The sequence below is a fragment of the Buteo buteo genome, chromosome 2, assembly GCF_964188355.1.
Source record: "Buteo buteo chromosome 2, bButBut1.hap1.1, whole genome shotgun sequence".
Classification (NCBI taxonomy): Eukaryota; Metazoa; Chordata; class Aves; order Accipitriformes; family Accipitridae; genus Buteo; species Buteo buteo.
The window spans coordinates 6,851,148-6,865,437 of record NC_134172.1 but is presented as its reverse complement, the minus strand read 5'-3'; the positions used below and the strand labels follow the sequence as shown (position 1 = coordinate 6,865,437).

The 14,290-nt window shown below is 41.8% G+C and overlaps 1 protein-coding gene across 6 annotated transcripts in view; it reads right to left on the bottom strand.

The window, feature by feature from the left end:
* Window positions 1-14,290, bottom strand: part of LOC142038847 (sodium channel protein type 5 subunit alpha-like) — a 217,149-nt gene that overhangs the window by 130,367 nt on the left and 72,492 nt on the right. For all 6 annotated transcript variants that reach the window (XM_075044726.1, XM_075044717.1, XM_075044735.1 and 3 more), the window contains one exon: window positions 5,618-5,681. In XM_075044726.1, the coding sequence (XP_074900827.1) occupies window positions 5,618-5,681 (64 nt within the window). The remainder of the gene's footprint in view (window positions 1-5,617; window positions 5,682-14,290) is intronic.

Below are 14,290 nucleotides of genomic sequence, written 5' to 3'. Positions count from 1 at the left end.
TGTTACTATAGCTCAGAGAGATCAAAGTGCTGCATCGCTGTACTTACCATAATGAGTACGCTGACAGTACGGTGGCGTGGAGAACCTACCATAAAAACATTGCTTTTGGTACTCTTGGTGACTATGAAAACAGGCATCTGATGCAACTTTATGTATTGGTATTAACTACCTTAGGAAAATACCACAACACAAAAGGAAACAAAGTTTTTTTCTGATGATGCTTTAGAAAGAGTTAGGACTCACTCAAAAACTTTGAGGAGCACTACACCACATGATCGTTCCTTCATCCCTTATATGCAATAAGCTCAGTGACAGCAGAATTTACCAAACCATATAGAATCTTGCCCTGCGCTGTACATTATTTTAATGTACCCTGTTAAGAAAAATCAAGGTCATAGTGAGGATAAAGGTAGCTAAAGTTTCTATAGCAACAGTTACTAGGATGCAGTTGCCAAAGGTGCTTTCTTGTTGCATCCTGAAGTAGCTTTACTGGCTGCTTTTCCTTCCTGCTCACTAGTCTTTTTGGTAATATCAGTACAGACACGATGCAAATGTGCTTTCATTGTCAGTATGATCTCGTAGAATATTCCTGCCTACAAGCTGAATATACAGGACACATCATGTGAAAGGGAAAAAAAAATATTAAGCAGTATGACCTTGAGATCCAAAGGGGATACAATTGACTTAAAACATGCACACTTTTCTGAAAAGCCAGCTCCCTGTTGTAGTTGTGAGTGAAAAAGTGAAAAGAACAAAGATAAGTTTCTCTTTTTTGTCTGTTTGTTTACTTTGTACATTGATAGCATCTTGTCCGTTTCTCTTTCTCCTAATGGACAAATTTCCTTGCTGTTTCTATTGCTCTTCCAAACCTTCAGGCAGAGGGGAAGAAAAAACAGCAGTCTAACCACAGCAGAAAAATGCCCCTGTGAAATTACAACAGGATAAAAGTGGAAATGTTTTAGAGCTGAAATGTATCTTCCTTTCTCACGGACAGATAATTCCAAGCTGCTGCAGCCCCTGTGAGTCTTTACTCTGCGGGGAAGCACAGGACTCTGCGGTGCTGGTCGTCTCATCAAAATGACCAGTTAATAGTCATGGAGAAGGAGCAACCTGTCATTGTACGGGCGGCTTGAAGCAGGTTGACATGAAACGGTTCCCACAGCCCACTTGCTGGGAGATTTGCTCTGATGACCACAGTAGGGCGATGCCTGGTAGAAGCAGTGGGGATGTGCTCGTTGGATCTGGAGGTGGGATCAGGACCGCGTGTCCTCCTGAGAGCAGCGCCCTTGGAGGCTCCCTCACTTCTTGCCTGGTGTTGGCCATGTCCCATTGCCTGGAGCCAGGCACCGAATGCCAGGGTTTGTCCTTGCTGTAGGTCCCCGAGCACACCCTAAAGCATTGTGCCCAACTCCAGGCCTTCCCTTTGACACTATCACCATAAATACTCATCACTGGATATGAAGTAATTTTGCCCTCAGGGGCAACTTTCACCCAGTAGGGTAGATGCCTTCAAAAGGGCCGTGATGCCTGATTACAGGAGTGTACGGTGCTGTTTGCTGTCGCCTGCTCTTCTGTAGCCCTTGCAAAGCGTAGTCCACTTGATGCTAAGACTGGATTTCACAAAGGCTAGAGCAGCTTTCAGCTTCCGCTCTGAGCTAAGATCTTCCAAATATTTGATCATTGTACTGGATCTTTACTGGACCTTCCTTAGGGCTGAAACAAGGTGTTCAAAATTGGATAAGCTATACACTGGGAATTAAATTGAAAAGTAAGTTTATAGAATTTGTAATCCCTTTAAAAATCAGACTGAGCTTTCTCCATTTATTTTAACTAAATCAAATCAAAGAAGCTGAATTTGAAAAGAGAACCAACTTGGATAAATCCTAGTGCAGCCACATCCAAAAGAACAACAAAATTTAACCCCGAAACACATCTAGAAACATGAATAATTCTGCAAATACACTATGTTTTTTCTGTTAAAAGAGCCTTGCTGTTAGCACTGCTTCCAGTGTCTGACCAATCTGTGACACACACCTCAGAGCAGAGGATTTTTCCATTAACGTGGTGCTCTGAATGTGCTTGTTGTGAAACACTGAGCACACGTCACTAGCGTTCACTTTGAGCTAAAGAACATCTTTGATCACAATCATTTGATTTTCTCCCTTCTCCAAACATTACTTCTTGTTTCCATTGGACTCTTTGTTCCTTGTAAATACAAAGCAAATTCTTGCAGTACCTCAAGGGGAAAAATGCAGTTGGACAAACAAGAAGAAAAACAACACAAAATTTCTATTTGATTAAATGAAGAAAAATCAGATTTCATGTATCTTGAAGAAAGTTTCTGAGGGAACATATGGGAAACCCCACAGACAGGTTAGCTCTTGTGCAACTAAGAAATATGCCATCCCCTTGACATTCCTACTATGTGTCTGCAGTGTGATTTTTAAAGTGGCTTCTTGAGGTTGCTTAAGCATACCTAAAAACATAAATAAATGCTTTTTCTTCCATCTGCCAGGTGAAGTACTAGGGACGTGTTTGCTGTTGCTGAGTGACATACATCAATTCAAATCCCTTCTGAACTAGAATCAATATTAGCTAGATCCATTACCTCCTACTTTATTGGCAGTTTGGGTGCTTGTTCAGAAAACAGTCCCTCTTAGTAATGTAATAAAGCCCCCACCTTGGAGATAATTAGGTTGTCTGTGATATAGCATCCACTGATGATCATTTCCCTGCTGATTTTGGCCTGCTACTCCAGCTCAGGTTGCAGTTTCCATCACTACACACTCTTACATCAGACCATCTGAGTCTCATGACCTAATAATTGCCATCGTAGATTTATTTAGATCTTTTTTTTTTTACTCTTCTATAATAACAGCAACCAGCCAAACCTCAGAGTGTCATTAACATGCTTTTAAAAATGCACTAAAATGGCTTTGTCAATTACCTCAAGATTTAATATCCCAGCCACAACACAGATATCCCTCACTAACAACAAATCCCTCCAGGAGTGCACACATGACGCTGCCCTTCCCTGCATTTCCTTTGGGTCCTCAGTGTACCCCAGAGGCTAATAAATTCAAGCTCCAAACTGGGAGCAGAAGCAGAAGCATTACTTTCATTGCTAATAGATGGGGGAACCCCAGTCTGATGCATCCACTCACTCTTAACTCACCTCCCTGATCCTGTCCCAAAAGGTCCCACGCATTCAGATTTTATGTTTTACCATTGAACGCACTTGCTCTTGGCTTCGACCATTGAAGAATAAAAGAAAACAAATCCACTCTGTTAAATACGTTAGCCTGTAAATGATGGTCTCTCTAGCCTAACAGGTGGGAATACATGACTTTGCAAGTCCCCTGAGGTCTTAGGATCATCTTTCTAATTATCTTCATGTCTTTAAACAACACGAGTGGAGGACTGGCAGGAACTCTGTGCAAGGTATAACAGATGAGACAACACTTGCTAGTCCTGAGCTAAAAAACCAGTGTAAGTAGGAATAGTTAATCCTCATTTTTAGGCATTTAAAACCAAACCTTACTCAGTGGTATTAAATACTTAACTAAAACAGCAAGAGGCTGAAGAAGAAAGAACTGATGCATAAAGGGGAAGTGGGTTTCCCCTAACGGCACAAATACTGATAGTTTTGATGTATTTATCAAAACAAGCACAAGGACTCTAGCTGTTGGGGTGGCATTTTCCTCTTTTTTATACAGGAAAGCTGGAAGTTCTCCCCTGGCTGTTTCAGGCTGTGACTCTCTCATGGGCATAGTGCCCCCATTGGAGGTTTTCTCCAATCATGGCTTTTTGCTGACACATTGCAATTTATTGACTTTCTAGGGAAGGAAATAAGGGTGGTTTTGCTAACATGCATTTCTAGAACCCAATCCTTAAATCCATAAAGGCTACTAATAGATACTCCATGGATATTGGATTGGTATTTAAGTTCCCACCACTTGGACAATTCCAAAGCAGTAGTCCCTAAACTATGCCTCACAAACTACCTATAATCTAATCAACCCTTTCGCCATCACTCATGACATTAGCAGCTTGCCACCAACATGGTTCAGGTGGTCAGAGAGAACAAGGTATAATATTTCATGACGTGCAAAATATTGTTGCTGTGCAGAACATTTTTTGCTCAATATTATTGCCTATTGGCTAGCAAAGGCTGAAGTCCACCAGCACAGGCAGATTGCCAAATCCTGGGATCCTCGGGAAACATCCCAATAGTCTTGGAGTCCAGCCTGAGCCTGGATAAATGCAATGTATTACAATCAACAAAGCACTTCATTAATGAATGCTGACATTGTACCTTCCGTGGAACAAACAAAGAGGAAAGCGTGGCCCTCTGCCCAAGGAGCTTACAGTCTAAATTAGACTGGCAATACAGATCAGACACACAAGACATGCAGAAGGAAGGCTGACACTTCAGCTTTCCCTTTGTCTTATGTAAATACAGATATAGACAGTGGCAGCAGAAAGTAAAGCATCTCTCTCCAGGATCCCATGGCTTTTCTCGCCCTCCTGTCCACAAGCAAGTTTAGATTTTATCTTCCCTTCGTTTTCCTACTGTCTCCCTCTTTTCACATTTCTTCCTAATTTAAACCCTATTTTTTTTTTTAGTTTTCTACATTTAATTCTACCAACTCAAAACATCTCCCTCCAAAAGTAGACCATCTCACCTCTTCCCCTCACTTGATCTAGGTCATCCACCTCCCTGATTCAAATACTCTCACATACTTGGATCAAACCTCATCCATCCCACCACTCTAAGGTCTTTTCTTCCTTTTCCTACAACTCCTAACAGCTTACAATCTTTGCATGTTTATAGTCTCTGCCCACACAAGATCTCATCTCTCTCCATCCCATCTGAACTCTTTCATTTCCATCAGGATCATGAGAACCTGTCAAACAAAATCACACTCTCAGACAATGCGCTTAGACTCTGAGGGCTGGATGCAGGAGGAACTGCTAGCATCTACAGATGGTAGGGATAGGAATAAAGTCCTTTATGCAGAGTAAGTTATATACCACAGGAATTATTCTGGATCTCTTTACTGTCTATATTATAAGAAAATGAAGCACACATAGTCTATAAACATGTCATGTACAAATGTAGATCACAACTCAAAACTGAGTACCTTCCCACCTCCAAAGAATGTTATTTTGGGGACTAGCATTTGTTGATTTGTTTACCTTCCTCTGCCAAAAGCCAAGAATTCATCATCAGTCTAAATCCCTCCAGCTTTTCTGTTTCGTTTCCTGTTTCATTTCCTTTAAAATACTCTCCACTCAGCCAAAGTGTTACTTAGTTTTCACTATTTTTTTTTACTGATATATTTAAACGTATTGAAAAAGAACTGTAATAAGGCCCCTAAAGATTTTAGACCTGAATACATGACACACACAAACTTCTCTTCCCTGCAGTTCAGAAAACTGTATTACTATGCACAATATTGTCATTATCCTCTCTCCTATTATGACTGACACAGGGAAGTTGAAATATCTACTTCATGCTGGTGAGAAGTAGACAATGGAAGGAAAATGTAGCAAGAAAAAAAACCACCCTGCAACAAAAACGAACCAGAAGTGAAGATATTTTTAAAGTACTTACCCAGCATCAGTGCTATTGCCGCACAGCAACACATCTTCTGTACCATTTTTTATGAAATAGTTCACTGCAACAGAAATAGAGAAATGGCTTTTTAACAAGTACATTCTGGGAGTGATAACATTTACAAATATCATCCACCAACCAGTGTATTCAACTGGGACAGTAATTGAGAGATGAATGGCGTGCTTTTGCTTTGTTTTGCTAATTTTAACTTTTATAAATTGTAAAAACAAATTTATTTTTCAAAGCTCTTTAAGCACTTGCTGTTTGTATTTCAAATCTGACCAGTTTAATAAGGTGGCTGCAGGACTGTTGGCAATGTTTGTAGGAAACATCTAGCCATGTCCCTGGCTGTTCTAACCGAGAACATTATTACCGAATTCAGTCCAGCACTATGTAGTAAAGACAAACCATGAGCTTGTCCATAACTTTTAGACTCTACACTGATGAGATGTGCATAAATTGAAGTTTGTGATAGAAATTCCTGACTCATAGGTTAAAAATGCAACAGCTGTAAGTCAAAACGTAATAATACTAACAAAGCAGCCCACTCCCCCAATCTGGTGGATTCTGCTCAGCATAGAAAACACACAGTATAAAGCAAAAGAAACAGAAAAATGCATCCTGTTAAAGATTAAACAAACAAGGAAGTGTTCATAAAGACAAATATTTCTCAACGTAGTCATCTGTAATCGCAATGGAGAGATACAGACACTTTCTGAGCCAGACTCAGAGCAGCAAGCTAAATTTAAGTGCTCTGGATCTTTCCCTGGTTGACTATCAATGAGGCTTAAGGAAATTAGCATCCCCAGGCTAACAAGGGCCTTCATTTACACACTCCGTATTCTATCTCCAGCCAACAAAGTCTAACTTTCAGAGAAATGGAACAGGAGGCCAACTCCTTCTCAAAAGGATAAGCTAAATCAGTTTTCCAGAGAGAGTCTGAAGAAAAGGAGATGTTCTAAGGAGCATCTCTAAAACCTGAGTGGCGGCATGGAAGAACAGATAAAAGCACTTATCAAGAAACATAATAAATGCAAAACAGAGGCCAGCGGCTGACTGATGGAGGGTAGATAATCCGGTGTGCTTTGCTGCAGCGGAGAGGACGTGATCCCCTGTTGACATAAGACACGATGGTGGCAGCCTTAAGCAGCATGTGTTTGTGAGCAGAGGGGCCTCTGCAGATGATGCTCAGAAGAGGTTCTCCATTCTAGGCTAACCCTCTGTTGTGAAATGTTTTAAAAATCAAGAGTGACAGCTTATCCAGGCAGGCTATGCAAAGAATGCTCAATGGCTCAAGCCACCGAACAGATGTGCTGTGGCTTTCTCAGTAAGCTGCGAGCAGTGGAAAAGCCCTACCCTGCTGCATGCCAAGAGGGAATTACTGTCCATGAGCTTGTGGTTACGAGGGCACGTGATGGGGTTCACAAGTTATCAGAGTATATAGCCTGCTCAGACTGTATGCTTTCCCACTTTGTCTTACACGTGGGTTTTCTACGGAAACATCTTGAACTGCCAGCAACACCCAGGTATTCAATATGGTTAAGGATCTGTGACCAACCACCACAGAAGGGGGAAGGATGCCATGTCTTCCATCTCCTTTCACCCTCCCCTTCTGCTGGTGAAAGACTTCTGCTTGTCTCAGGAGAGAGCGTATCTTATTTGGGGTACATAGAGTTAGTGACACAAACTCATCAGAGTCTGGGGTACAGAGGAAATATGGTACAACCGTGAGATAAGAGATAGACAAACAACTGCAGAGCTTCTGCACCTTGTTAAGAAACGTTATCACTACACGGGGTACCCCGAACTTCACAAACATGCACTGCTCCCTGGGAATGGCAACTTTTCATACTGCAAACACTAAGACCAGGAGGACCACAGATCTGTCACTGTGTGTTGACCACTTTGAGGGATGATTGAAGCACAGTGCTGGTTGAAGACCAAACCAACACCTCCTGCTCAGTCAGGTCAGAAGATGAGAAACGGGCCCAGAGCACAGAAGTAAGGAGGAAAAGGAGACTGTGTGCAAACAAGAAATTTAAAATCTCAAGAACAGACAAAATTCTCTCATCTGCTGTTGACTTAAACATTTACATTTTTAAACCAAGCAATACGGTAGGTGCCAAAGAGTGCTATGAAATGCATGCTGAGGAACGGGTGCACGATGCTGCCGGGAGGGGGTTTCTTCACTCAGAGTCTGCAAGTGCGCAACAGAGTGTGACGGCTACCCTGCCAAACCTCAGCCCGAGGAAGAGCCGAATTGCCGATTCCCTACTGATAAATGAAGGGGCGATTAGAGTATTATACCCAAGGAGACAAATTGCTATATTATCAAAAATGCACACAACAATCAATTTGTCATTCAAAGCAAGTTGGTTTGGATTACAATCAAGCATGCCGGGCAATCAGAGGTCTTTAAGAAGCAAATAGTCATCACTCTTGCTTTTAAGAACAAACCACCTTGGTATCATATTAACCCAAGGCCTCAGCTTTCTGTCAGTTAACTCTAACATGGACAAAGAACATAAAACGTCTTTTTCATTTGCAGTAGGATTTTCTCTCTGAAACACAAACTGCTCAAATTGATCATCACCACCTGAAAACACAATGACTTTTTTGTTGTCTTGGAAGATTACAATTAGTTTTTGTTTTGCTTTGTTAGTTTTTTCACTGAAAAATTTCAGCGTGTCAGTGGGAAAGAAAATAGGAAAAGGAAAGTGGAAAACAAAACTGAAAACCTCCATATTAGGGGTTTTTTTTAATTTTTAAAGTAAAATCAAGCCAAAACAATGATGTTTTTATGCATGCGTGTGTGTACATAATCTTTATGCAACATGCCATTCTTTCCATAGGAAATGCTAATTTTTTTTCCCACCAGCTTTACTAAAATGTTGATTTCACAGTTATAGCGTATATAATGCCTTTTAGGAACTTTTCTACAGGAATCTCCAGAGCAAGATAACTACTTGATCATATTAAAAGAATTAAAAAACAAAAAAATGGTCAGAATAACACCAGCTTCCTATCAGTTTCCGGTCGGTCACACATTATTTACTCTATTGTTGCCAAATAAACTCATCTATTTTTCAATAATATGAAACATTTCTTGTCAGTACTCAGCAGTCAAAAATTCAACAGAAATATGTTTTCTAATAACCAGATGCTATCTTCTCCAAAACATATGCACATTTGTGCCTGAGCGTTATAAATACTTACTAAGACCCTGTATCTCCAGTGCTCCTGATATAGTATTACTTGAGTTAGGTTGATTCTGTTGCCATTAAAAAAGTGTACAATGAATCCATATATTGGGGTTGTCTTCCTAAGGCTTGTGTTTTAGAGGTGCCAAGTTAAGTAAAATAATCCGATAAAGTGAGTGCTCACAAGCAGCTTACTAGCTTCTTACAGAGTTTTGTCTACCTGCAAAGGACAGCGAGATGATGGCAACTGCTTCAGCCAAAGTGGCTCAAGCACCAAGTAACAGCATTGACCCTAGTTTTAAAGTTGCTGTATGCAAGTAGTGAGGAAATATACAAATTCCTCTAGACTATTCTTGCAATGTCTTCCTTCCAAAGCTTCTCATAATTTCTGCTGTTTCGTTCTATACTTTTTCCAATTTATCAATATCTTTCATGGTTCTGCTTTGCTCCCTTCCACACCAGGCAATTCTAATAGAGCAAACATTCATGATATCTCCACCTGTCAAGTTTAAAAAAAAGGCAAACTTCCTCAAAAAAATAATTTATTCTAATTAAAATTATGCTGCAGCTTATACTTTCCAGACCTACATCACACCACTGAGCAGAAAGCCAATGGGGTACATAGAGCTCCAGGGTAGAAGGCCTCCTCATTTCTGTGCAAAGAAAGGAAAATTTTCCAGTTCAGAAAAATAAAAAAGGTTAGAGTCAACTTAGAAAACACCGCTTCTGAGTCCAGCTTCTCTTCCTCCTTCGAAGACCCAACTGAAATGATATTTTGACTTGTCTTACAACAAATTCATTCCAGTTTGAAAAAAACCCTATATATTATCACACTTGCATAAAGAGCAGCATTCAAATGTCATTAGTCACTGCCCAGAGAAGAGTCCTCTGGCTGACTTTCTAACAAAAACTTCAGAGAGGTGTCTGTTATCTCAGACTATTTATTGCAGCCACACGGGTGCTCGCTGGTTGGAGACTTTCTCCCTGCGCTACGGCTGGCACAAAGCACTGTCAGCCACCAAATGTCCCAATTCCAAATTTAAAATGCAATTCAGAAAGCCCCATCACCTTACAGTTGTGATACGTGACACAGAATCAAAATAGATAACACCCCCTCCTCGCCCTTTCGCCCACCGGCACAAACACATTGTACCTCCTGGTAATACATAATAATTAAAATGAATCCTTGCTGCACTTGCTGTGTGCACACTGTGTCACATACGGTGAAGTCTCTAATAAATGAAATTGAGTTTGAAGATGAAAAACATGCCTCACAAAAGCAATGGAACAGGCTGTATTAAGGGTATTATTAGGGAAGAATGCTTGGGAATAAATGGCACTGCCAGTTAGCTCTTCCCTGCTAAAAGGGGTTGCAAATAATTATAATAATCAGTTACTCTCCTGTTGCTCACCCCCATGACAGGGGATCTGGTTCTCCTCTGCTGTCCCCTGGCATTTGCTGCTGCCGGCCCTTCTGCTGGGTTTCGCAAGCTCTTGGGTGCTCTCCTCTCCCTTCTTGCTCCCCATCCTTCCCTCCCTCTTCCCCTGGGCACTTGCTTCTGGCCCAGCTCTCTCCCACCACCTTACCGCGTAACCGCCTAGAAGGACATTTTCCATCCTTCAGTTAAAAAAGCAACAGGAGGAGTTAATTGTGAGGATGGTTGGGGGGGGTAGAGGGGGCAGAGATCAAGGGGGCAACTTTTTTTTCGAGAATCTTATATACGGCATTGGTTAATACATGACTTTAGGGTAACTACAGCCCTGAATTCTGGGCATGAGATATCCTGCCAGAGATATGGAGGGGCTGGGAGGAGGTCGTAGAATACCATACAACAAGGTGCTGGGAGGAAAGTGGTCTCCTTAAGCTCAAGTGTCTCTGGTAGGCTTCTATCGTTGCTTCCCCCCATGGTCGAGACAAGCCAAAGAAGCAATTTCCCAGCCAGGGCTCAGCAGTGACCACAGCACAGAAAACGTGCCCCATTTTGATAGTACAGCTTTTTCCCTCTTTGAGAAAAAGCCACTAAAAATATCGATCAAGCCCTCTACTAGATGGCTCCCCTGCACTAGGAAGAGGCTCTGAAAGCCTCAAAGATCCACAGTACCTGGTTCGGGCTGCCCATATGGTCCGAGGGAAGGAAAAGCACATCAGGAGTGTTTGGAGCCGCAGACTAGAGGGGAGCAGAGAATTTAGATGCTGTCAAATTGCCTTGGGGACCATGCCAAGTCCATGAGCATCCTGAGGAAGACGAGACAGGAGACAATGCCTAGCAATAAATACACATGCTGGCTTTTAAACATCTTCAGATAACCTCCTTCCGTGTCTCTGTGTCTGACCAGTCACGCAGACCCACGCTCTTAGGGCTGTAGGCTGCATAGCACGTAACTAAAAGCATATTTAGTACCACTTGTTTAGATGTACGCTTCACATGAATAGGCAGCAAAATGCTGAAGTGTGCTTTCTGGAAGTTTTGTAGAGGTTGTGTATTTTGTGGAGGTTTTTTTATATGTTTCACACAAAAGAATTAAAATCAAAAGCTGATACAAGGGTTGAATGCATTTGTGATTACAGACAGACGCCAGAAAAATAGAAGAAAATACTCCTGCTTGTATTGTGATAAAGAAAACAAATGAATTGGATCAAAAACTGAGTAAGAGACAAAAGACAAAGGTTGAGATGAAAAGTCAATGTGCAGTATCTCTGCAGGCTAACAGAGGGCTGTATCTGCACCACTTTATTACATTTATAAGTACAAGGGAAAGAGAGAGTGAGCAGAGAGGTGACAAAATCTACTATACACAGTATTTTCCAGATAAATCAAGTCCAAGGCCAGGATTGAATGAGGAACACTAAAGAGGCCTATTCCACTAAAATAAAATGAGCAGAGAAATGCAGAGTGAGATATTATGTTGTCAGAATGTGAAGTAAAGCAGAGAAGGAGAAAATCTCACCCATCCATAACCTTTTGAAGTTTTAAATTCCCTGTATCAGTTCAGGTAAGAGATACAGATTTTTTTTTAGGGATCCTTAGCCAACGGTTTTATGTAATACGAAGCTGTGATCAAAGAAAAGTGTAATATTGAGATGCAGGAGAAACAGGATGGAGTACTATACAGGAAACAACCTATAAACCAGTGGCTTGTCTCATCCAGCTCTTTTTAATATTTTTATCCAGTTCTGTTTAATATCTTTATCAACAATCTGGATGAGGGGATCAAGTGCACCCTCAGCAAGTCTGCAGATGACAAGGAGTTGGGAGGGAGGGTTGATCTGCTCGAGGGTAGGAAGGCTCTACAGAGGGATCTGGACAGGCTGGATCGATGGGCTGAGGCCAATTGTGTGAGGTTCAACAAGGCCAAGTGCCGGGTCCTGCACTTGGGTCACAACAACCCCATGGAGCGCTACAGGCTTGGGGAAGAGTGGCTGGAAAGCTGCCTGGAGGAAAAGGACCTGGGGGTGTTGGTCAACAGCTGGCTGAACATGACCAGCAGTGTGCCCAGGTGGCCAAGAAGGCCAACGGCATCCTGGCTAGGGATCGTCCCCCGGTACTCGGCACTGGTGAGGCCGCCCCTCGAGTCCTGTGTTCAGTTTTGGGCCCCTCACTACAGGAAAGACATGGAGGTGCTGGAGCGTGTCCAGAGAAGGGCAACCAAGTTGGTGAGGGGTCTGGAGCACAAGTCTTATGAGGAGCAGCTGAGGGAACTGGGGTTGTTTAGTCTGGAGAAAAGGAGGCTGAGGGGAGAACTGATCGCTCTCTACAACTACCTTAAGGGGGGTTGTAGTAAGGTGGGTGCTGGTCTCTTCTGTCAGGTGGCTGGAGATAGGACAAGAGAAGATGGCCTCAGGTGGTGGCAGGGGAAGTTTAGGTTGGATATTACGAAAAATTTCTTCACCGAAAGGGTTGTCATGCATTGGAACAGGCTGCCCAGGGAAGTGGTTGAGTCACCATCCCTCGAGGTATTTAAAAGACATGTAGATGTGGCACTTAGGGACGTGGTTTAGTGGTGGACTTGGCAGTACTACGTTAATGGCTGGACTCGATGATCTTAAAGTCTTTTCCAACCTAAATGATTCTATGGTCCAGAAGACAGACCACAGCTTTGCTTTCTATAGGGTTACTGTTGGACTGGAGGGTATTGAGAAGCAGGTAATGACAATGACTAGGAAAAGTTTAATCATAAGAGCAATTGGAAAAATTGAGATCTTCTATCCTAGAAAAGAGGTGACTATCAGAGTAAAAAATAGCATGCATTCTGGAAAATGAGAACGGGGAGCTTTGTGTGGTCCCGGTCACAGAACGTGATAACAATGTTTTTTGCCCTAAGAAAATGGAGAGGGGAAAAAAAAAAAAAAGAAGAAAAAATTTTCAAAACTAAAGATAAAGGAAATATTTTTCGCTACACTTGCCATTTCAAGTGCTGAAGTTACTGCCACAGGCTGCCCCTGTGTCCAAAACATTCAAAGAGGAATTTGTTGCTAATGTAGAAAAGGATATCCAGACTTATAATAGTTAATGTTAATAAAAATTTAGAAAAATATCTATACTTCAGGCTCTACTAATTTGTTCTGGAACATGTGGGGCTGCTCTGTGCCACAGGTGCTGCTGTAGATACACCAAGGCCAGACTGAGCCTGGCAATTCCTATATTTTATCTTCACCTCGCTTGGGTGAATTCAGCGTTGATGAAAAGTATCAGAAGAAAATATTTCTTTAGTTATTCGTTAAAACCTGTGTGATGCGGGAAAGCAGCACTGTGAGCCATTCTCTGCGGGTGGGCTGACAGTGCACCTGGGCTGACTGTTCAGAGATAAAAGCAAATCTACCTCTTGCCTTTGCAAGGCACATTACAGCCAAACCTGGTGCAAGCACCAGTCCATGGACAGGCTCAAAAGGGCACAGACAAAGTCCTTTCAAATACACATCACTGTGCAAGTCAAGCGGTGTATTAGTTTGATAGTTTATGAACAATTTGAAGGTGCAGGAGAACTCTGAAAATGTTCAGTCTGAATCTTCTGACAGATCTTTCCTTTAGTAGATCTCTCCTTTCTGTGAGCAGTAATGCAGTGATGAGAGCAAAAGAAATGTACCTGTGGAAAAAATCCTCCTGTTTTACAAACTGTTCCAAAGTAAGAACTTACTGTTTCACCACAAGGCCAAAAAAAATCCTTTTGAATGGTCAGAAAGACACTGTATTGGATACAACCGTACCAATTCCTATGTTTTTCTGATCCATGCACTTCTTCTGCTGGGTCTTTCTTTTTCTATTTAGCTTAAAATATTTAATTGTACATGTTAATAACACATCAGAGCATTAAGGTTTGAGCATTTATGAAGCTCTTTATCAAAAGATCCACAGCACCCGGACAAAGCCACAATATTTACAGTTAACGGTGGAGTAACGTGAACAGATTCCATGCTGACAAGCACAGTCTGAAAGCCCAGAGAGGTTCTTTGTCTTAATCATTGGTTCAT